Raw genomic sequence first — 26,238 nt, 5'->3', positions numbered from 1 at the left:
AACTTGCAAAACTATGTTGAATAGTAGTGGTGAGAGTTTGCAACCTTGTCTTTTTCCTGATCTTAGTGGAAATGTTTTCCATTTTTCACCATTGAGGACGATGTTGGCTGTGGGTTTGTCATATATGGCCTTTATTAGGTTGAGGAAAGTTCCCTCTATGTCTACTTTCTGCAGGGTTTTTATCATAAATCTGTGTTGAATTTTGTCAAATGGTTTCTCTGCATCTATTGAGATGATTATTTGGTTTTTCTGCTTCAATTTGTTAATATGGTGTATCACATTGATTGATTTGCATATAAGGAAGAATCTTGTATACCTGGGATAAACCCCACGTGATCATGGTGTGTGATCCTTTTCATGTGCTGTTGGATTCTGTTTGCTTGTAGTTTGTTGAGGATTTTTGCATCTATGTTCATCAGTGATATTGGCCTGCTGTTTTCTTTCTTTGTGACATCCTTGTCTGGTTTTGGTATCAGGGTGATGGTGCCCTCATAGAATGAATTTGGCAGTGTTCCTCCCTCTGCTATATTTTGGAAGATTATGAGAAGAATAGGCTTTAGCTCTTCTCTAAATGTTTGATAGAATTCGCCTGTGAAGCCATCTGGTCCTGGGCTTTTGTTTGTTGGAAGATTTTTAATCACAGTTTCAATTTCAGTGCTTGTGATTGGTCTGTTCATATTTTCTATTTCTTCCTGGTTCACTCTCGGAAGGTTGTGCATTTCTAAGAATTTGTCCATTTCTTCTCAGTTGTCCATTGTATTGGCCTAGAGTTGCTTCTAGTAATCTCTCATGATCCTTTGTATTTCTGCAGTGTCAGTTGTTACTTCTCCTTTTTCTTTTCTAATTCTATTTATTTGAGTCTTCTCCGTTTTTTCTTGATGAGTCTGGCTAATGGTTTATCAATTTTGTTTATCTTCTCAAAGAACCAGCTGTTAGTCTTATTGATCTTTGCTATCATTTCCTTCATTTCTTTTTCATTTATTTCTGATCTGATCTTTATGATTTCTTTCCTTCTGCTAACTTTGGGGATTTTTCTTCTTCTTTCTCTAATTGCTTTAGATGTAAGTCTGGGTTGTTTTTTGAGACGTTTCTTGTTTCTTAAGGTAGGATTGTACTGCTACAATCTTCCCTTTTAGAACTGATTTTGCTGCATCCCATAGGTTTTGGGTCATCGTGTTTTCATTGTCATTTGTTTCTAGGTATTTCTTGATTTCCTCTTTGATTTCTTTAGTGATCTCTTGGTTAGTTTGTAGTGTATTGTTTGGCCTCCATGTGTTTGTATTTTTACAGATTTTTTCCTGTAATTGACACCTAGTCTCATAGCCTTGTGTTGGAAAAGATACTTGATATGTTTTCAACTTTCTTAAATTTACCAAGGCTTGTTTTGTGATCCAAGATATGATCTATCCAGGAGAATGTGCCATGAGCGCTTGAGAACAATGTGTATTCTGTTGTCTTTAGATGGTATATCCTATACATATCAATTATGTCCATCTTGTTTAATGTATCATTTAAAGCTTGTGTTTCCTTATTTATTTTCATTTTGGATGAGCTGTCCATTGGTGAAATTGGGGTGTTAATGTCCCCAACTCTGATTGTGTTACTGTCGATTTCCCCTTTTATGGCTGTTAGTATTTGCCTTATGTATTGAGGTTCTACTATCTTGGGTGTATAAGTATTTACAATTGTTATATCTTTTTCTTCGATTGATCCCTTGATCATTATGCAGTGTCCTTCTTTGTCTCTTGTAATACTCTTTATTTTAAAGTCTATTTTGTCTGATATGAGAATTGCTACTCCAGCTTTCTTTTGATTTCCGTTTGCATGGAATATCATTTTCCATCCCCTCCCTTTCAGTCTCTATGTGTCCCTAGATCTGAAGTGGGTCTCATGTAGACAGCATTTATATGGGACTTGTTTGTGTATCCATTCAGCCAGTATATGTCTTTTGGTGGGAGCATTTAATCCATTTACATTTAAGGTAATTATCAATATGTATTTTCCTATTACCAGTTTCTTAATTGTTTTTTATTTGTTATTGTAGATCTTTTCCTTCTCTTGTATTTCCATCTTAGAGAAGTGCCTTTAACATTTGTTGTAAAGCTGGTTTGGTGGTGATGAATTCTCTTAGCTTTTGTTTGTCTGTAATGGTTTTAATTTCTCCATCAAATCTGAATGAGATCCTGCTGGGTAGAATAATCTTGGTTGTAGGTTCTTCTCCTTCATCACTTTAAATATGTCCTGCCATGCCCTTCTGGTTTGCAGAGTTTCTGCTGAAAGATCAGCTGTGAACCTTATGGGGATTCTGTTTTGTGTTATTTGTTGTTTTTCCCTTCCTGCTTTTAATATTTGTTCTTTGTATATAATTTTTGATAGTTTTATTAATATGTGTCTTGTTGTGTTTCTCCTTGGATTTTTCCTGTATGGGATTCTTTGTGCTTCCTGGACTTGATTAACTATTTCCTTTCCCATATTAAGGAAGTTTTCAACTATAATCTCTTCAAATATTTTCTCAGTCCCTTTCTTTTTCTCTTCTTCTTCTGGGACCCCTATAATTCGAATGTTGCTGTGTTTAATGTTGCCCCAGAGGAGTCTGAGACTGTCCTCAATTATTTCCATTCTTTTTTCTTTATTCTGCTCTACAGTCATTATTTCCACTATTTTATCTTCCAGGTCACTTATCCATTCTTCTCCCTCAGTTATTCTGCTATTGATCCCTTCTAGAGAATTTTTTTATTTCATTTATTGTTTTGTTCATCACAGTTTGTTTGCTCTTTAGTTCTTTTAGTTCTTTGTTAAACGTTTCTTGTATTGTCTCTATTCTATTTCCAAGATTTTGGATCATCTTTACTGTCATTATTCTGAATTCTTCTTCAGGTAGACTGCCTATTTTCTCTTCATTTGTTAAGTCTCATTGATTTTGTCTTGCTCCTTCATCTGCTGTGTGTTTTTCTGTCTTTCCATTTCGCTTAACTTACTATGTTTGTGATCTCCTTTCGCAGGCTGCAGGTTCATAGTTCCCGTTGTTTTTGGTGTCTTCCCCCAGTGGCTGAGGTTGGTTCATTAGGTTGTGTAGGCTTCCTGGTGGAGGGGACTAGTGCCTGTGTTCTGTTGGATAAGGCTGGATCTTGTTTTTCTGGTGGGCAGTTCCAAGTCTGGTGGTGTGTTTTGGGGTGTCTGTGGCCTTATTATGATTTTATGCACCCTGTCTGCTAATGGATGTGGTTGTGCTCCTGTCTTGCTAGTTGTTTGGCATAGGGTGTCTTGCACTGTAGCTTGCTGGTCGTTGAGTGAAGCTTGGTCTTGGCATTGAAATGGAGATCTCTGGGAGACTTTCACCATTTTATATTACATGGAGACACAGCCCTGATGACTGAACTTGGCTCTCCTACCTCAGAGGCACAGCCCTTACACCTGGCTGGAGAACCAAGAGCCTTTCATCCACACGGCTCAGAATAAAAGGGAGAAAAATTAGAAAGAAAGAAAGAAGATAAAATAAAATATAATAAAATAAAGTAAAATAAAATAATGTTATTAAAATAAAAATAAGTATTAAGAAAAAAATGTTTTAAGTAATAAAAAACAAATACAAAAGATGGACAGACAGAACCCTAGGACAAATAGTAAAAGCAAAGCTATACAGACAAAATCACACACAGAAGCCTACACATACACACAAAAAGAGAAAAAGGGGAAAGAAAATATATATCTTTGCTCTCAAAGTCCACCTCCTCAATTTGGGACAATTCATTGTCTATTCAGGTATTCCACAGATGCAGGGTACATCAAGTTGATTATGGAGATTTAATCCTTTTCTCTTGAGGCTTCTGGGAGAAATTTCCCTTTCTCTTCTTTGTTCGCACAGCTCCTGGAGTTCAGCTTTGGATTTGACGCCGCCTCTGCCTGTAGGTCGCCTGAGGGCATCTGTTCTTTGCTCAGAGAGGACAGGGTTAAAGGAGTGGCTGAATCGGGGGCTCTGGGTCACTCAGGACAGGGAGAGGGATGGGTACGGATTTGAGGCAAGCCTGCGGTGGCAGAGGCCGGCATGTCGTTGCACCAGCCTGAGGTGCACTGTGTGTTCTCCCAGGGAAGTTGTCCCTGGATCACAGGACCCTGGCAGTGACAGGCTGCACAGGCTCCCGGGAGGGGAGGTGTGGATAGTGACCTGTGCTTGCACACAGGCTTCTTGGTGGCAGCAGCAGCAGCCTTAGCATCTCATGCCCATCTCTGGGGCTCGCGCCTGTCTCTGGAGGTCATTTAAGCAGTGCTCTTAATCCCCTCTCCTCGCGCACCAGGAAACAAAGAGGGAAGAAGAAGTCTCTTTTCTCTTCGGCAGCTCCAGACTTTTCCTGGACTCCATCCTGGCTAGCCGTGGCACACTAACCCCTTCAGGCTGTGTTCACACCGCCAACCCAAGTCCTCTCCCTGGGATCTAAGCTCAGAAGCCCTAGCCTCAGCTCCCAGCCCCTGCCTGTCCTGGTGGGTGAGCAGAGAAGCCTCTCGGGCTGGTGAGTGCTGGTTGGCACCGATCCTCTGTGCGGGAATCTCTCCACTTTGCCCTCTGCACCCCTGTGGCTGTGCTCTCCTTCCCAGCTCCAACGCTTCCACGCCTCCACCACCCACAGTCTCAGCATGCAAAGGGGCTTCCTAGTGTGTGGAAACCTTTCCTCCTTCACAGCTCCCTCCCACTGGTGCAGATCCTGTCCCTATTCTTTTGTCTCTGTTTTTTCTTTTGCCCTACCCAGGTACATGGGGGAGTTTCTTGCCTTTTGCAAGGTCTGAGGTGTTCTGCCAGTGTTCAGTAGGTGTTCTGTAGGAGTTGTTCCACGTGTTGATGTAATTCTGATGTATCAGTGGGGAGGAAGGTGATCTCCACGTCTTACTCTTCTGCCATCTTCCGTAGGTTGATTTTTCATTTTGTTGATTGTTTTTCTCTTTGCTGTTTCCTGTACATTTTTAAATGTAAATAAAGGCTTTCTTTTAAACAAGTGACCACTACATTAACAGTAGTATTACATAAGATTTACATGGATCTTGAGTAAAAGCCCAATTGATCTTACTCTGATGGTGTGATTATAAAAAATTCTGTTAGAAAAATCATACAAAAATGCATATTCATGTCTCTGTAATTTGGTTGTCAGTGCATTATAGGTAAATAACTTTGTCAAGATACCTAGGCACAATATCCGCATTTCAATACCAGCACCATGTTAAGTGTTTCTTAATACAGGCTTCTAATTTTCAAAATGTAGTGGTCATTTCTAGAATTTGTTCTTCTTGATTAAGTTTCTTTTCTGTCTTTTCAATTGTATTTCCAAATACATCCCTATCTCAGGTTTAAATTAAATTAAAATATTCTCTTATTTGCTAAAATGGATTTCTGGGATGATATTGTTTACAAGTAACATGTTCTAGTAATTTAAGCTGTGGATGGAATATGATAAATTTAAGCATTCATTTTGATACATGATTGACTTATTTGGATTATGATAAAATTAACCTAACAACATATGGAAAACAGGATCAGAGACCTGCCAATAAATATGATCCTTATAAAACCAGTAGCAGAAAAGCCAGGACTATTTACAATGACTGCCTTGAAAAAGAGGAAGTAATCTCCCCCAGAATGTGGAAATTAGCAAGATGGATAAGGGCAGAATATTTCAAGCTTGAGGTATTTTCTAGTACTCCTCAAATTACACAGTGCCTACTTATGGGACTGCCATTAGGAGTCCAGAAGCAAGACTGAAAGATTATCATCACTGGGCTCTTAAAAGCAAAATCTGGTCAACAACACTCCATTTAGGTATCTGGCTTTACCTTAACACGAACATTTTCTTAATGTAGAGAAATAACCTGCTTTTTATGAAACTACAAGTCACCTAATTATTGTCCAAAGGGATAAATATGTCACACACACACACCACACACAATGCATCAGTAGTTGACATACCGGGACTAAGGATATAGCTGTTGTTGTTGTTTTTTAATACTAAGGGTACAGTTTTGTAAGGAATTTTTTTTCTTATTTACTTCACAAAATACTAATGTTACCTATGGCTTATTGGATATGCTACTATTATAGCACATATTACATTTCATCTTACATTACAGTTATTGGTATACATATTTATGTTCTCTACTAGAATGTAAGCAACTGGAAAGCAGTTGTTTTATACCTCATTTTCTGTGTCAAGGTACTTGGATACATTATGCATTCTAAATGTCTATTGACATATGAATGAAGTAGTAGTGTAAAGAGAAGTTTTATTTTTATGTGACTTTTGTTTTCCAGACATGAGAGGAATTCACAGTAAATACACCTTCTTGAGTTTCATTTACCATTTTGTATCAGTGTAACAAACATGCAGTCTGGATCATTTTAGCTTGTTTAATAGTAGTGAGAGCATCTTGACATACAAAACTGAATCTAAATAGAGTGTCAAATCAAAACACTTCTGAAAAAAGAACAAGACTCAGTTAGTGGGAAGGTCCAAGGCTTAAAGTATCTCTGCTAAGGCTGTCAACATGACAGAATTTTCATGGTTATCTGTTGTGGACAACATTCCCTTCATGTCTCACAAAGTGCTTCTTGAACAAGGGTTGACAAACTATAGCCCATGGTACCAAATCCAACCAGCCATCTGTTTTGTATGGTCTGTGAGCTAAAAATGGATTTTACATTTTCTTACTGGTTAACAGAATCAAAAGGATGCAAGAAAATTGTATACAATTCCAAATTCAATGTTCATAAATATGTTCTTATTGGAACACTGTTGCACTCATTCATTAACATATTTTCTAAGGCTGCTTTTGAGCTAAAGTCAGAGTTAAGTGGTAGCAACAGAGACTGGATGGCCTGCAAAATCCAAAATATTTACCCTGTTTCTTTACAGAGAGTTTGCCTACCCTTGTAAAACATTCATTGCTTTCATGTCCCACAATGCGTTTCTAGAATATCAACAGACATAAAAGTTTTTATTATCTTATATTTTTAGTTTGATTTTACCACAATCCAAATAATACAATGATGCATTAAAGTGGATCTTTAAATTTCTTTAACTCCATCCACTGCTTGGATTACTAGATAATGTTACCTGCTAAACATTACCATTCCAGATATCCACTTTAGTGAATGCGAGAAGGTTGTTTGTAATTGACTAGATTATATGTGGAAATCTCCTCAAATGAGAAATTAAATGAAAGAATTGGTAAAATAGCAATGACTTTTTATACCTATTATAAAATAATTAAGTGAATGATTAAGCAATGGCTAAATAATTAGGAGGCAGTTTCTATCACCTATAAGAAACTACAGTATGCTTAACAATTAGCATTATCACATAAGATGAATGAGGCATGATGAAACTTGTTCAAAATGTAAAATGATAATGTTAACATTAATTGAATACTTACATGTAAGACACTGTTTAATGACTTTATATTTATTGCCTCAATTAATCTTCCACACAACCATATGAAATAGGTGCATATACTTTCCTCATTTTAAACACAAAGAGAAACTGAGAGGTTAAATAATTCACTTGAGGTCATAACACAAAAAAGTTGCAGAACTAGCCTTTGAATTTTGATACTTTAACTCCAGGGTGAATCTGATCATGCTTTTCTATATAGGATGTGGAAGGAAAATGTCCCTGGACACAAGCACACTTGGGTTGGTTATGGAGCCATACTTTTTTTTTTGCATAAAACAATGAGCATTGTAGGTTTGTTAACATGAGTTGAAGATAAATTCCATTGCTCATAACAATTAACTTTTTCTTCACCGTATTAGCCATTTTGTTAGTGTGCTTTTTCATTTCCATTGGTTTTACAAAATAAGTGATGCCTGATATTTTGAGCAAATCAAATACAAACTGTGGTAGACTATGAAAATAATGATTCTTCTAAGGAGAACAAACAATAAATACAAAGTCACACTTTGTCTGCTGTCCATAACAATTAACAATTATTCTCTATGTTTGCAACCAGCAGCATAGAGAATATCAAGAGACAGGAGGAAAACTCGTTTGCATTTGGCACAGCAGCGAGAGAGTATTATTATGTACAAGCTCAGGTCTGACCTTTCAATGATGCCTGCTTAAAATTCATAGATATTGATTAAAGAAACTAATATTTTCAAATTTATATTGGTGCTTTTCAGTCACAGTTCACTTTGAAAATCAACTAGGTATATTTTTATAATCGCATATTATTTTGGATGTTTTGTAGAGAAATGGCAAATTATGAAAAAAAATCATAAACACAGGGCATTTAGTACTGCTGAATCCCAGAAAAAAAATCATTGAGTGTAAAAATCAGACACTTCAAGCAAAACATAAATTGCCATGAATATGATGTTTTAGCAGAAGGAATCAAGCTACTTTCCAGACAGGCAGGAGACATAAAGGGAACTGGAAATATTGGGGAGAAATTTATATTTAAATAAAAATGATGACAAAAAGTTTTAATTGAGAAAAAATAGTTTTATGTCCTCTTTATTACTTTCTATTAAATGCAGCAGATACTGGATAATGATAAGTCCTCAATAGAAGATTCCAGAGAAACCAGCATGAAAACAGTCTAAACCAAAAATGACTCAAAGTTTTAACATTTCTAAGAATATATGAACATATATATATATATATATATATATACACTGTATATTATACTGCATATATGATATGCAGATTATAACCTACATATTCTTGGTCCTTTTTGAATTATCTAATCTCATTAAAATGGCAACTTCTTGTATCTACTGTGCAGTACTCTCTTCCCAAATGTTAATGCATATTTTAGCCATAATTATTTATAAAATAGGGAAGTAAAATGAACATCTCATGTGATTTGTTTTATTTTAGTACTTAAAGAGTCTATGCTCTTTAATGAAACCTGAGAAAGTCAAAGGTTTGGGCAACAATGTCCAGCAAGAGAAGCAGCTCAAATACAAGATTAGGTGCAGCTTTGGGATCTGTAGTGTTATCTCTCTTCTTTCCAAGTTTTCTCACATAACTCCTTGTAATTTAAGTAGAGAAAGACAAACGAATGGGGATGAAGGATGTAGAGCTAGGTGAAGCTCATACTCAAAATCGCATGAGTGATATACTGTGGCAGAATTTAAGGCTTTCCCTTCTATTTCACCCTGAGACTCTGGAAAGTGTCCACAAAATAAACATCTAAATAAATAAAATAAAATGAGTTCAGATTATTAATTCCCAAGGTGATCAGTATGAGTAGAATTTACTAAGTAGAATTTTCTAAAAATCATTTTATCTTTTAGCTAGATGTTCTAACTATAGTAATAGTCCTCTAAAAGTTTAATTGCCACTTTTTTTCAATGGCAATTCTGTCACTTTAACTTATGTTTTTGCTCTGCTAATTAAATTACCATACCTAGCAAACTTTAGTGAGATATAGTAGTTTCCAGAAATAAGTATCAATAATACTCATGGTTCATACCCAGTTATGTAGGCATGATATTTTGGCATGGTTGGTTCCTGATACAACCCTGACATAATCAGCCAGAACATGTTTGAGGCTCAAATTAGAATCGCCTAATTCATGTTGAATTCTGTAGCACTCTGTAATCCCTTCTTAGAATACCTGAATTAATTTTAAAAACCAAATAATTATAAAAGTTCCCCATGTCCCCCCTTTTCTGGCCATGTGCTCTTAGTTTCCATTAAATGAGAAGAATGAACTTATAGCTATTGACAAAAATAATTAAATAGATATTGAACAATTTTTTAAAAATACTTGAGTAAAATCTGAAGGTCATGTATGATATTTAAGCTAGTTAAGATTTATTTAAGCATTTCATGAGTAAAACAAATCATATTTATTTAATTGTAACTTGAGAAGAGGGCATGGTTTTTGAAAGCTTGACCTTTTCTAGGAAGTGTGTGTGTGTGTGTGTGTATGAGAAAGAGAGAGAAAAGAGAGAGAGAGAGAGAGATTGTATGTGTGTGTGTGTGTGTGTGTGTGTGTGTGTGTAGGCTGGATACTATTTTGGGACCTCTGAGATGAAAGTCACAGAGTCATTCCAGAATTTCCATTTAAAGTTGAAAAACTAGAAAACTATGTAAAATATAAAAAAATAAAATCATTGGAGAACATATTATTTAGAATTCAAATTAATATTATAAACAAAAATTATCTTATCTTTTATTACATCTTCTTGATGTACTCAAAGAGATGTGTTTTTGAAGGACAACTTGTACCAAGTCAATGATCTCTTGGTTCCAACATATCAACTAAAGCAAAAAAGCTGGGAAAATGTCTTGAAATCTTTAGTTTATTCTTTTACACACATATTCACTTGGTTATTTTTCAGCAGTGTAGGTATGACCTTGACCTTAATGGCTCTCTTAGTGATCTGAACACTTATTATAAATTCAAGAGCCATTCTTCTTTCTAGGGTGATGGAGGTAGGGAGAAGAAGAGATATTATTGTACTAGATATAATGAGTTTTATTTATTTTGATTGCACACAAAGGTCAAAGCAAGCCTTCTGGGAAATAACACTGTAACAGTGGTAGCATAGATGAGTGATTAAGATGTTTCTCAACATAAATATAATTTACAAATCAAAAAATTAAATAACAGGCTTGAATTCAATAAATAGAGTATGTTCTGATGTCACAGTGTATACCATTCTCACTACTATTAATAAACCATTTCATGTATCCTGTGATTTAAAGCCTTCAGTGTACTTCACTAATGGTACTGCATACATCAGTAAAAAATAAGAAAAACCTTAACAATACTAAAGATGCAAATGGTTTAATCATTAAAAATGTTTAATAGTCCATTAGCTTATAAGTGCTTCTTAGGTACATTTTCAGAATTAAGCAATCATCATTCAACAAACAAAAGAAATTCTGTTTCTATTTACCTATAAATTAATATATGTGATTTGGTGTAAAATTAAAAAAAATACATATACATGTTCAAATTCTAACTTTTGCAAATAACTTTAAATTATATTTTAACAGTATGTGATGACCAAGGTATTTAAGAATGACTTAATCATATATCCTCTACTGTTTTACTTTAATAGAACCTTAGAAAGACTATCAGTTTATTCATTCAAAATAAAGACAATGAAACACTACTTATTAATTTTGCCAAATATATCCCCCACATATAAGCCTTTTCCACACTTTTTGGCAGATTGATATTTTAGCTAAACAATGACTAGAATTCTCATGCACCTGTAAAAATCTATGCTATGCTGGAAGGATAAAAGGAAATAATTTTATGCAAGGGGAAATAACTATTATTTAAACTTGACTGGAAGCAATAACAGATGTTTCATGAATTTTCATGTTTTTGCCAGTATTTTCTTCCCTTTTTTTTTTTTTTTTTTTTTTTTTTTTTTTTTTTTTGTTTTTTGTCTTGCGGTACATGTGCCTCTCACTGTTGTGGCCTCTCCCGTTGCAGAGCACAGGCTCTGGACGCGCAGACTCAGTGGCCATGGCTCACAGGTCCAGCTGCTCCACGGCATGTGGGATCTTCCCGGACCGGGGCACGAACCCGTGTCCCCTGCATTGGCAGGCGGACTCTCAACCACTGCACCACCAGGGAAGCCCCCTTTCTTCCCATTTTAATGGCAAAGAACTTTGAGTACCACCAGCAATTTTTATCCATTTATTTTTACAAGCCTCTTTCAACACAAAAGTAAAAAAAATTCTGTGATAGTCAGACCCTTACTAGATGTATAGCTGTCAACAGAAGACTAACTAAATTATCTAGAGGGAAGAAAGGGGATTTTAAGACTTTTTGGGCTTGAAGAAGAAAAAGTTGCAGGATAACTTTAAAGGTTATCCTAAATGTTTTACATAGATATATTTATCACCAGTTTTATATTGCTGAGAGGAAAATAAGCAAATAGGGCCTAATTGTTTTAGTATATTTGTTGGTTAGCTTACAGAGAAACTGTCAGTGTTATTTGAATTATCTCCTCATCTTTGAATAAAGTTGCAACATTGATCTACTTAAGAATAACAGCATAAATATGATCTCATTCAGTTCTTGATTACCCATACTACTTATGGGCAGAAGCCAAAAGAGTAGATGATTCCTTGACCAGAGATAGTCATTGTGTTGTTCTTGAACTCCTGAGTGTATGGAGAAGCCCCTGTGTGGTGACAGACAATTTACAAAGCAAAACATCTATTCTCAAAATGACTGAATATTTTAGATATTTTCTGCAAATAGTAGAATGAATAAGATGATTTAACTATTTTTTATGTAAAAAAGGTATGTAAAATGTCCTAGTTTATGTCTTTGATGTGGCAGTTATCTGATGTGAAGTGTAAAAATTATTGCATGTAGTTATTTGTAAGAAATTCTGTAAACAGGCTAACATAGGCACTTTTAGACATCAGCTATAATGATGATTGCACACCCATAAATTTATCTAAAGGAAGTAGCTGAATATGCTATTAAGAGAAGAGCACGGTTAAAGTCCAAGATTTAGGAAATTTGGCTTATAGTTACAGTTTTGCCACTAATTAGCTATAGTTATTCTATGTTTTAACCTTTTCTCACACCTGTCTATTTCTTTAAAAGTCCTTTCTAACCAAAATCCTAAGATATTTATAAATGTGCAATTTTTATAAACTTCAGTCAAATGAAACGGGATAAAAAATTCAGAGCATAAATTTCCTTTTTCTTCATATATATAGTAGTTATGAAAATAATTATAGCATATATACTTGCTTTGATCACATGTGGCAAGTTCAAATGTATGTACTTTTATTTCTTTAATATACAAATAAAAATCATCTCAATCTTGATACATTAGCAAGATGTACACTAATTGCTATCAAACTTGCTTTATCCTTAAGCAAGACAAGTTATTTAGATCAGCCAGGGCTTCCCTGGTGGCACAGTGGTTGAGAGTCCGCCTGCCAATGCAGGGGACACGGGTTCGTGTCCCAGTCTGGGAAGATCCCACGTGCCGCGGAGCGGCTGGGCATGTGAGCCTTGGCCGCTGAGCCTGCGCGTCCAGAGCCTGTGCTCCGCAACGGGAGAGGCCACAACAGTGAGAGGCCCGCATGCCGCAAAAAAATAAATAAATAAAAAATAAGTATCTATAGTATATATAGCATTATATTAGTAATCGTTGTCCAACCTTCAAAATACCTCACCTGAGAGTTGACGGACCACAATGATGGTAAAGTGTCATTGGTTATTTTGTTTCTGAGTTGAAAAATTAACAATAATGAACATTTTCCATGTGGTTGAAATTTGTTGCTATTCTTGGATTAAACTTTCTATGTTTGCATTTCAACACGTCTTGAGTCATTAACCCTACTTCCATCTTAATTATCCTGGGTAGCTTCTACATTAAACACTAGGAGAGCTGAACTGAGTTGCTACCTTGTAACTGCTTTTAAAACTTTTATTGCGAGGGTGTGCTTTTCCATTCCAACTGGAAACTCCATAAGGGTAAGATATATGTTTTTATTCCTTTGTCATCCTTTCACAGAACTTAATAAAGTTCATTACACATGGAAGAATGAAAGGCTAAATTAATGCTGCTGACTATTTTTAAAGCATTTTCTTGGTCAATATTTGAGAACTTAATGTAAATCATAGATTCAAGTGTATTTACTATTCTGTATATAAAGTACAATCAATTATTATGCTTTATAACCTATTATACTTTATATGAGACCTTGCTGTTTTATTTATTGCATGTTTACAAATATATCAAGTATTAGGATCCTGTAGGAATCCTGACAAATTAGGCTTGCAGGAGCTGACGAAGTGTTTTTTAAAGTTTGGTTCAGAAGTTTGTTAAAAATTCAGATTCCTAAATCTCACCTCAAAACTAATAAGTTAAATTCTCTGGTAGTGGATACTGAGTAACTACATGTTTAACAAGCTCCCCAGATTATTTTTGGGCACAGTGAAGTCCAAGATCCTATTTGCACTAACAAGAAAGAGAATTGCCCCAGGTATAGCTCATTAAACTAGCATCTCTGAAAATTATCTGCCTCCCACACTCCATTACAACCAACATAATACTGGAAGTCCTAGCCAGAGCATTTAAGAAGATAAATAAAAGTTATCCCAATCAGAAGGGAAGAAGAAAAATTATCTGTGTTTGCAGACAACATGCTCTTATATGTAGATAACCCTAAAGACTCCTCAAAAAAGCTGGTAGAACTAATCAACAAATTCAGTAAAGTTGCAGGATACAAAATAAACATTTAAAATCCTTTCTGTTTCTACACCAACAACGACCTACCTAAAAAGGAAATTAAGAAAACTATTCCATTTACAAAAGTGTCAAGAAGAATAAAACACTTAGGAATAATGAAATTGAACTTTATGGCATATACAAAAATCAACTCACAATGGATTAAAGATTTTAATGAAAACCTGAAACCATAAAACTCCTAGCAGAAAACATGGGGAAAAAGCTTCAAGACATTGGTCTTGGCAATAATTTCTTGGATATAATACCAAAGCACAAGCAACAAAAATGAAAATAGACTAGTGGGAATACATCAAACTAAAAGTACATAAAATAGCAAAGGAAACAATCAATACTCAAAAGGAAAATAACAAAGGAAACAATCAATACTCAAAAGGCAACCTATGGAATGGAAGAAAATATTTATAAACCATCTATCTGATAAGGGTTAATATCTAAAATATGTAAGGGACTCACACAAGTCAATAGCAAAGAAACAAATAATCTGATTTAAAAATGGGCAAAGAAATAGACACTTCTTCAAAGAAGACATACAAATGGCCAACAGGTATATAAAAAGGTGCTCAACATCACTAATCATCAGGGAAATACAAATCAAACCCACAGTGAGATATCATCTCAAATCTGTTAAAAATACTATTATAAACACAACAACAACAAAAAAACAAATGATAACAAGTGCTGGCGAGGATGTGGAGAAATCAGAACCTTTGTTATATGTTGATGGGAATGTAAAATGGTGCAGCTGCGAAGGAAATCAGTTTGGAACATCCCCAAAAACTTAAAAATAGAACTACCACAGGATTCAGCAATCACACTTCTTGATATATATCATTAAAAAAATTGAAATCAGTTTCTTGAGGAGATATTTTCACTGCCATGTTCATTGCATCATTAGTCACAGTATCCAAGACATGGAAACAGCCTAAGTTTCCATTAACAGATGGATGCATAAAGACAATGTGGTATATACATACAGTAGAGTATTATTCGCCTTAGAGAAATCCTGCCTTATACGACAACATCGGTGAACCTGGAGGGCATCATGCTAAGTGAAATAAGCCAGTCACAGAAGGACAAAAGCTGTATTATTTCATTTATATAAAGTACATAAAATAATCCAACTCATAAAAACAGAGAGTAGAATGCTGGTTTCCGGTGACTGGGGGGAGTGGGAAATGGAGAGTTGTTGTTGAATGGATGGAGTTTCAATTATACAACTTGAATAGGTTCTAGAGATCTGCTCTACAACTTTGTGTCTATACTCTATTGTGTACTTAAAATTTTGTTGAGAGGATAGAACTCAATTTAAGTATTCTTGCCACAATAAAACTAAAGCTAAAAAGATATTTTTGAAAATTAAAAATCACTTATTCAAATGTTTAGTGAACTGCGCAGAGTCCTGGAATACCATTCAACTAGACCTTGAAAAAAAAAAAAGCATCATACTTTTTAAAATCTAAACATCCTAAATGGATATTCCACATGTCAAGTCCTATATTTCCTATTTTTTCTCACCACATTTTTTTCCCTTAAAGCATTATATATATTAACATGCTTTCTTTGCTACCATTCATTACTTTGTTTTTCCTGTGTAATGGAATGTTGGAGAATCTGAGGAAAGCAAGTGGAACTTCTCCCTAAAATTACTCACAGACACAAAATATTTTTCTTTTTTTCGGTACGCGGGCCTCTCACTGTTGTGGCCTCTTCCGTTGTGGAGCACAGGCTCCGGACGCGCAGGCTCAGCGGCCATGGCTCACGGGCCCAGCCGCTCCGCGGCATGTGGGATCTTCCCAGACTGGGGCATGAACCCATGTCCCCTGCATCGGCAGGCGGACTCTCAACCACTGCGCCACCAGGGAAGCCCGTAGACACAAAATATTTGAATAACTTCTTGGACGTTAAAAAACCCAGACCTCTAAGATAAAGTCCAGATAGTCCTTATCTGTCTTTTAAGATCTTCCATGATCTATGCCTGACCTTCCTTTTTTGCTTAACTTTGTACTATTCTCCAGTGTATATCATTCACTTCAGCCAAACTGAAATCTGTCATTTGAGCACACCTTAAATTTCTATGTTTCAGTGCCTTTTTCAAGGTACTGTGTTTGTCCTCCTACCTAGAATTCATTCTTCCCCATATCTGTATCAAAACGCTATCCATCCTTAAAACTGGCCTCAAATCATGCTCCTCCATGAAACATTCTAAGATTGCTCTGGTCAGAAGAATTATTTCTTGTCTTTGAATGCCTAGCAGTTTCAATGACCAAGCAACTTAAACTGTTTTTGCAATACACTCTTTTTTTTATTGCCATAAACCTTCCAAGTAGATGCACTTTAGCTCCCCAACAGTATTTTAAGTCTCAAGTGGGAATCAACATCTATTATTTATCTTTCATCTTTAAAGTGCCTAAGAAAACATAATGCATACAATTGGAATTCAATAAACACTTGTTGAATGGCAGAAACAAATGAATATCAACATCTTATTTAAGCAATTGGCTTGTTGAATGTTACAACAGAATTCAGACTAAATTAAAGAGTTGCCTAAAGTGTTATGTGACAGTCTGTTACACATGCAATTGTTTATTAGTATTGTTATAGACAATGCAATCAACATTAGCCAGAAAAGGACATCTAAATGCCACTGTGGTGAAGCAATCTAGTTATACAGGGAAAATGTGGACAAAAGACTTAACAGTTAGCTTCTATTGAGTGAGCTGAAAGTGAAATAACCAAGAACCCATCACATGTTAAAGACCTGCCAAAAACACTTGTAAGGTGTATAGTATGGCTCCTGAAGAAGCAATAGCAATACACAGTGTGTAAGAAGGGCAACAAGTTTACATTCTGTACAATAGCATTTGAAAGCATGAAGAGGACAAGCCACTTCGACTAACAGTAACAGGTTAAGAAAAGTTAACCAGGAGTAAAAAAGCATTCACTTCTGATAGTTTCAATAAACATAATTGCTAGTATTGCTCTCCTCCAGTGCAAATGCTAGTGATATGTAAGTATTATATCTATATATTGATTTGGGAAATAATTATTTTACAACGTTTTCAGAGTAAAAACATATGTTGAATAAAATTTCAGTAATACTTTTTCCATCCTAAAACATCAGATAATGAAAACTATTTGATTTTGATTTTCTCACTTTTAGTTACATTCTCTTAGATAGTTATTTTTAAGTCTATTTACAAAATCTTATTTCTCAACCACTGGGATACATATTGTCCATTCTCTTTAGTGAAATTGTAATCTTAATGGAATGGAATCACCATGAATAAAATATACTCAATGGCTGTATTTTTCATTTTAGCATGGAGTAATACAGATTTTTATATAAAGAAGCTTGTTTTATATGTGCCATTGTTTCCTCCTAAGAGATAAACCACAGACAGTAATATGAAGAAATAGAAAAAATGTGGCAGGCCATATTTTCATTTGAAAGCTCCAATAAATATATACCACTTCATTAGTAACCATGGTGTTCTGGAGTGATTAAATAAAAATGAGTGTATTTATACCCAACTATGACTTTATTAATTGCTATGCCCTTAAAAGTTGGTCCAAGCCAAATGATAGAATCAATATCTTGGGGATAAGAATTGAAATTGCATGTAATGTTTAGTTGTTAATAGAACTTTAACTGATTTCCCTAAGATTGCCCTTAGGATAAAATCTTGTTGCTAATGTATAAGATTTTTGCATGGAGGAGATAACAGCCCACTAATTTTTTTTTCAGCCCACTGATTTTGATTTGGTATCCTTCTATTCAGCTGCCAAAGAACAAAAATAAACAAAACTAACAAATAACAACATGTACTCAATTCTTAAAATTGGGTGGTCTTCCAGCATTGATTTACTAAATCTATTTACTAAGATAGTCTTTGCTAAAATATTGTACATTTTTAAAGAAAAATTGTGATAGTGTAATGATAGTATAGGGAGTTCCTATAAACCCCACATCCAATTTTCCCTATTATCAATATCTTACACTAGTCTGGCACATTTGTTACCATTAATTGACCAGTTTTGATACATCATTATTAATTAAAGTCCATTCTTTATTCAGATGTCCTCAGTTTTTACCTAAAGTCCTTTTTCTTTTCCATATCACATTTATTCACCATGTATTCTTAGGCACTTCTTGGTTGTGACAGTTTCTCAGATTTTCATTGTTTTTGATGACATTTACAGCTTGAAGATTAAACACCAAGCATTTTGAAAAATGTCCTCCTATTTGGATTTGTCTGATGTTTTTCTCATGATTAGATTGGGATGGGGACGATGGTTTTATGGAGGTAGAAGACAGAAGTAAAGTGCCATTCTCATCACACCATACCAAGTATATATACTGTCAACACTGCTGAGCAGTTTTGATGTTAACCTTGATTACCTGGCTGAGAGTATTCTTCATGTTTCTCCACTGTAAATGTACTCTTCCCCCACCACACTTCCATACTATACTCACTCTCCGAAAAGAAGTCACTATGTGCAGCCCACACTTAAGGTACAGTGTTCAGCTCCACCTTCTTGAGGACAGAGTATGTACATAAATTATTTGGAATTCTTCTGCACCAGAGATTTGTTTTTTCTGTCTTATTTATTTAAACATTGATTTATATCAATACAGACTTAAATTTTTATTTTTTACTTAGGTTTATAATACTTTTTTTTGTTTGTTTGCTAATATTGTTCCAGCTTTGGCCATTAGGAGCTTTTTCAGTTGGCTTCTGTGTCCCTTTGACATACCCCCATGATTACTTTTTTGAGGACTTTCTACTTTATGGCACAAGATATTCCAGATTCATCTTGCAGTATACTGACTTATGTTTCTTTATTAAGGATCCAGTGTTCCCCAGTCCTCCACCTCAATTTTAGTTTTTCATCTCCTTCAAATATAAGAATTTCACACTGATATACATATACACATACACACATATACATGTATACATATGTGTGTATGTATGTGCATGTGTGTATATATATAGCATTGAAACTATTTTTACTTACAAGGTCATAGGAAAGAAATCAAAAAGATTAGTATTAAGGGGCAGATATCTTACAAAAATCAGAAAGGAGATATACAAGTTTAAAAAATAAATTTTAATATACTAAGTGATTGAATATTTAAGCAATGTGTAACAGGTCAATGCAATTAATATGCTGCTCCTGAAGTCACATATTAAGTAGTACCACATACTTTAAGTTCTTTATTTATATTTCCAAATGCAGAAGAAAAATGATTCTTGTCTTTCAAATACCAGAAATAACTATAGGTGCTTAATCATAATACTTAAAGAAACATGACCCTAACATATTGCCAGATGCCTAGATGGAAAGGAGTCCCAATTTTCTCAAATATTAAATATATTTTAATTAATGTTAGCTTAAATATATATGCAATACCACAATGTTAAGAATGAGTCGTGAGGACCATGGTACCTCACTCTCAGGAAAGAGGCTGTGAGTAGCAAGGATTTAAAATCAACCAACATAAGTTCATTAGGAATTAGGAATGTTAGGAATCATTGCACTAAGTTTAAATTATGTGTTAAAATATTCTAAATTTAGTAAAGCAATTGAATAACTTATGTAGTTTTATATGGTACATTTTAACCCATCGACAAAAGGATTTAACCTTAAATTTTCTATAAACAACAATAAACCTGTAGTTAGCTCCTTATTCTTTCCTTTGAAGTAACAGTTTCTACTGAATAATGCAGTGTGAAATTAAGTAACACAGGCCTAGTTCTGAACTTTAGAAGGCCACATTATTTTTGCCTTGTAAGAAGATAAGCAAAAACCACAACAGATATCCAACAAAATAATACCCAGAGAAAGATGTGAATGTTACCTTTACATTCAAAAATTTTCCTTGGGAACATGCGAAAATATATGTAAAATATTTAGTGCCTGGAACATGGTAAAGGTTTACAAAAGGTACTTATTATTTTTAACGTTGTATTATTACTGTTACTTTTCCAAAATCATCTGCTACCACTTTCCAAAATCATCTGCTACCACTCTCCCCTTTAAAAACCCTACTCCAGCTGCACTAGCCTCCTTGTGTTTAAACATATCAAGCACACTCCCATCTCAGGGCTCTTGAAATTGCTGTTCTGTCTTCCTGGAAAGTGCTCCCTGTAAATAACCAGGTACCTTACTTCCTACTTTATGAGAAAAGATATTACAATAAACTTCATTATTTAAGATTTCTCTTATGTATAAATATTCCCAAGTATATTCCATATCACAGATGGATCTGTGTTGAGGATGAAGACACACAATACATTTGGCCTTATCTGAATTGTTTTGTTAAGAAAGCAAATACACCATCATGTGTCCATTTTCACAAAGGACACAGGGGCCACTGTACATGAGGCATATGGTCTGCTGGCTGCATAGCCAGAACCTCAGAGGACAAAATGACACCATGGTTAACAGGATGGCTGGAAAGTCTCCTCTGTGACCATGGAATATGCATGTGATCTTAAAGTCACTATAGTAAACAACAAGTCTGAACATATTTTTGAATTCACCAGTTAAGGGTGTTTGGAACATTAATCAATGGACTGTGTGGGGACATGTGGCATTGATGTAAATAGAAAAAATATGGATGGAGGTTAGGGGCTCCCCTGTAGCACAGCAGCAGTAACCTCTCATTTGTTTGAATTTTTGAGTCAGACACCCTCATGGCTGTCTCTTCATTTAGATGGCTTCACTTCATTTAGATCTCTGCTCAAATGTTACCTCATCAGAATGGCCTTCCCTATCTGAAGGAGTATCCCTTCTTCACTCTATTCCCTCTAATTATTTTTTCTTCATAGTACTTACAACCATTTAAGTACTACATTTTGGTTTATTTTTATTATCTCTCTCTCCCCATTAGAATGTATACTCTATGAAAACAGGTTCTCTGTTTTGATCCTGTTTTATCCCCAGTGCCTAGAAGTGTGCCTGACACCCAATGGTGCTCAATATTTGTGGAATGAATTAGTAATTAATTCTAGGTCTTATTCATCCAATCCCCCCTTCTTCGGGATATCAAAGTATATAGTGCCAGCTGCTCTTTTTTTTTTTTCTAGGCAAGCTCACTTGAAAACTGAAAAGGTCTCAAATGGAGGGAATTTGGAGTCTTGTCTAACACTGCAATACTGGAAAAGATATACAAAATCATATATCATACAATTAATAATTTATGCAAAAACCAAAAGCCTCAACAGGTAGTATGAGGGTATTATCCCCATTCCTGCTAATTCCTTAAAACTAAACACCCCTGTGAATCTCCAGCTTTGCACTGGGGCATGTTGTTCTGGGCCCATACACATATCATCAGCATTTTATTTAATGTTCTCAAGCGCAATGAGGAGATAACCGCATTTGTCTTGGCAAATGCAGTTTACCACTTTATACACCTGGGTACTTAGGCATCATCTCTTTATGAGCAGTTAAAATATATATTATATATATATATATACATATATATATATAATCTTATAACTAAATATTCTGTAATATAAAGGCATAATCATAATACACTTAAAATATTCTGATTTTTGGAATTCTAGGGATGAAATAAAGAAAATAAAGGACATTGAGCAAGGTCATTATGGGGAAGCAAAGATGCAGAGTTCGTAGATAACTAGGACAAAAAGAAAATGATAATTGAGCCCAGGCATACTGATATGTGCATACTCACGGTGTGGGATCGTGATACAGAGTTGCTCATAAATGAAGTACATACTATACTTCAATTACATAGGAATGTATTGAGGTTTTTAAATTCCACAAAAACATATTAATATAACTTAATACCTTGGCTTTACTATCTGTTTTAGTAGTAATGGTAGTTTATTCAACTATATTACATGTTAGTAATTTAGTCCATTCTCTATTAATCCCCTGCAATATTTGTAGGAAGCAGGATGGCTTAAAGACCTTTATTTTGCCCCAAGTGTTAGAGCCCATCTTGTGTTCTCCACACTGACTGCCATTTTTGTTTGTTTGTTTGTTTTTTAACCACAAGACTTCTATTGAGGGGATAACAGGTTGCTGCCAACTTCGCAGGATTTTTTTCTCCTGCTTCTCAATTTTGTTGAAAAAGAGAGGCATTAGGAAAATGGGGCATAAAAGAGTTCCTTATCAAACTCTCTTTACCCAAGATGAAACAATTCAGAATGGGTAATGATAGATTAATAAACCATCATATTTCAATTAATAAGGTCCTCAATTTACCCCTTCTCTTCTGCTTAAAATATCCTTGGCACATCTATAAAACCACTTCCTGTATTTATTTTAAGAAAATATTAACTTTCCACTGTAACCGTATGATATTTAAGAGAAAATTTTTTAGAACATGAACACTATCAAGAATAAAATAAAAAGAAAAATATATTAAAAAATATTACTTGGTGACAATTTATATTCGACATTTTATCTGGCATTTTCATTTAGCAACTAATTTATTGTAAATATATTCTCATGCTGGAAAATCAGTTTAGGGATCCTCAAAGAATTTTGTCAGGAAGTCACAGTGGATAATTTAAATTATTCTACAACAGAGTCAAATGTGCTTAATACTAACTTCCAAATTCAGCAGTTTTTAAAATTGTTGTCCATGGTGAGGGGAAATAATTTGAAAACCTGCTGAATCTAAAGCATAGATTATATATTACTTTGAAATCCAAGTATTTGTACTAAATACAACCTGCAATCCCAAAAGTTATACAGTATTTTCTGGAGTAATCAGAAAAATATTTAGGAAAATTCTTACATACACATTTTATTTCTTAAGATATCTGTATCACAATCTATTATTATACTTAAATTCATTTCAAAACATCATTTCATTATTTACATTTCATACAGAAAGACTGAGTTCATATAAAGGTATCATTTTGCACAGTTGCTTTGTCTTTTGCCATAATGTTGTTATGCTGTTTTTTCTATTGATTATGTTTTAAAATTATGGAAGCAAGGAACTGTCAGGTAGATATATTGCAAAAACATATCTAGAAGCAAATTTGCCAGTCCTTCTCCTCTAAACTTATGTAGAGACACAGTATACCAAATACCCAGATTTCTAAATAAGTTAGCATACCTTCATGTTGAACTGCTATAAAATTTAAGACATTTCAAAAATACCTTTTTCTGTAGCTCTTTTACACTTTAATTACATTACCAAAATTAATTGTGTTAATTGTGTCTACAACATGTTGGGGAAATAAAATCTGATAATGAAACAAGAAAAAAAAAAGTAAAGATCTACTAGATTAAGTTATGTTAGACAATATTAGAGGAGGGAACATAATTTCCTTCCACTCAAATAATTCTGGTGGACAGAAAAATAAAGTCAAATATTTTATGAGCTATACTTAAACTATACTTTATTATCACTTCTTATTCAATTTTAATATTCTGAAACACCTGACATGTTCCATTTCCTACTTTAAGATCTCACTGCTGTAAGCAACATTTCATTACTTGCTTTATGCAAAATATTTTCATAATTGCAAGCTAGCTATGAAACTAACACAACTTGAAAGAAATCTCAAATGCCAAAGGAAACTGTTCTGTACTCTCACATAAAGATAACATTTATCAAGCGTCAGTATAGCAACCACGTACTAAGGAATAGATAAGGATGTGCTGAGCAGTCAGAGCTTTTATTTTGTCAGAGTTGGCCTGACAAAGTCAGAAAGAGTTCTATATAATTCATCACACTTGTACAAAAAATCATAACTATTTGAACATTCAAGCCATAGAGGATATATACAGAAAATTAGCAATTATAATAAACATCTCTTAGAACTGAAACAGTATTCTTAATGGAATTGGAATGGAATAGGAAAAGTAAACTCACAACTGTAAAGCATATATCCCATTAATTATCAAAATGAATGTATTATTACTATTTTCCTTTATAGACCTAGAGGAGGGGGTTACTTGGAGACCCTGATTGGCTGCATACAAATTCAGAGATTATTATAACACTTTTATTTAAACATTAAATGAGAGTTTTAGAGGATAAGTTAACCTAAGCTATGACTTTGTTGTTATGTTTTCGAAAACTCCTACCTTGCTGTTGAATCTTCTGTATTGTCATCAGCCATCATCTCCAAATCTTGTGAGTGTTTCTCACAAGCTTCTTTGAACAAATTCTCCTCTGGAACTGCTTTAGGAGTATCTTCATTTGCTCGAAGATGTTCTATCAGGTTTTGTGGGTGCCAATTCTGAAGGACTCTTTGATGGGAAGGGGCCGATCCTGGCACTGGTGTCAGTATGTTGTGGTGGACAGGACTATTGCTTTTCTTCAGTCCATTTCTGTCCCGAGAGTGGTTCTTCAATCTGCCCTGAACCGGGGTCCCTCTATGCTCATATCCTTCCTGCTGAAGGCAGTTTCCAGTGTTGGGCGAACCTTGAGAAGGATGACTAAACCACCTCCAGCGTAGTCTTAGGATCTGTTTCACATCAAACTCTTTCTTGCCAGACACTGACATCGTTGCAGGAGGAAAGACAAAAGCCTTCTCTCACAGAAAGGAAACAGCCTTTGTTATCTCTTGTTTCTCTGCCTCTTCTGTAGGACTAACAAAAGCATAAGTGCCGAGAGCAGTCTTTCTTGCTCTCCCCTCCCCCGCTGTCTGTGGTATACTGTGAATACTTCTAGCTTTCCAGCTGAAGCAGAAAGCTGCAGCTAACAGTGTAGGTGGGAACCCATACAGACAGGATGATGAGGTCAGACCTTAAACAAGTAAATCAGCTTAGCACAGGAAAGCAGCTACCACAACACACTCCAGCTGCTAGATTTGCACACTCCCAGCCCTCCTGCCTGGACTTGCAAATATCTAACCCAGCTCCTTCCTAACTGAAGTACAGTAGCTTCAGCCTTTAAATCCAAGCAAGTGAGCAAAAGCAAAGTGTTTAAATTCACTTCCTTCTAGATCCCACTCACCCCATCCCCTGCCAGATTTCATTTCCTGGCAACCCACTTTTAAAATGTGCCACTTTGTCCTAGGAGAATTTGTAACAGGGAATTCATTATGATCTATTTTGGGGTTCTTATGGAAAATTTGATGGTGGTTCATTAAGGGAAAACATCTTGTCATCTGTCCCCTCATGCACGTTTGTAGTTATTTTTATAAAATAACTGAAAATATGAGTGTCTTTATAGAAATATTTGCTTGAAAACTTGAACAATTCCAGAAACATAAGAAACTGTTGCTTACCCATGACTAAAAACACACACTCCACTAGGGAATGTAGTAACAGTATTTTAAGTCTACAGCTGAAGGAAGAGAGCAGTGTTTTTCTAAGCTCATTAGGTTAGAAGACATGTCTTCTCTCAGGAACCAAAACTTGAAAACGAATACTTCATCCTGGCTCCATGCCAGTATAAACACTTCCTTATCATGCTCTTTACTTTCACAGGCAGTGTTAAAGGTCTATTTTCTTTGTTCAAAAGTCCGTATGAGAGGATGCAAAAGCATGTTTTGAAGTAACTCCAAATTGTCACATAACTCAGCAATAACTGTGCACAAAGTACTTTGAGGTATGAATCAGAATCACTACTGTGTACAGGGATAAATGTTTCTATAACAGTATTGTATCAGGAATGTATTCACCAATGCCATTTTGAAATTTAGTTTGAACTTTATAACTTCCATGTCATGCATACATGTGATAAGGGGGAATTGTACCATTGGATCCTTAGAAAGAATATTGAAATTGTAAGGCTTTGATTTTAGTTCTGGCTTTACAGTCAATGAGCTGTATGATCTTGGACAAGTCATTTTACTTCTTTACATCAGTTATGAAGAACTGATATGGAGGCTGAACAAATTTCCAAGTTTATACTTACAATGGATTTTTAAAAATTTGGAAATAGAGAATAAAATGAATATCTTTTTGTAAGTTTTGGTAGATATTTTACCTGCAATTATCTATAAATCTAATTATACCTTTTCCTTTCCCCTCTTGTTTTTGTAGGTGTAATGGGA

The 26,238-nt window shown here is 34.9% G+C and overlaps 1 protein-coding gene across 1 annotated transcript in view; it reads right to left on the bottom strand.

The window, feature by feature from the left end:
- KLHL4 (kelch like family member 4) overlaps nt 1-24,917 on the bottom strand; it is a 114,672-nt gene extending 89,755 nt beyond the window's left edge. The window contains exon 1 of the mRNA XM_027086063.1: nt 24,320-24,917. Within this exon, the coding sequence (XP_026941864.1) occupies nt 24,320-24,741 (422 nt within the window). The 5' untranslated portion in view covers nt 24,742-24,917. The remainder of the gene's footprint in view (nt 1-24,319) is intronic.
- Between the last annotated feature and the right edge of the window lie 1,321 nt (nt 24,918-26,238).

Source organism: Aethalodelphis obliquidens, unplaced genomic scaffold, assembly GCF_003676395.1.
Source record: "Aethalodelphis obliquidens isolate GAN/ISIS:26980383/991018 unplaced genomic scaffold, ASM367639v1 scaffold54, whole genome shotgun sequence".
Classification (NCBI taxonomy): domain Eukaryota; kingdom Metazoa; phylum Chordata; class Mammalia; order Artiodactyla; family Delphinidae; genus Aethalodelphis; species Aethalodelphis obliquidens.
The sequence above is the reverse complement of the archived record's forward strand: the minus strand, read 5'-3'. Positions and strand labels throughout refer to the sequence as shown.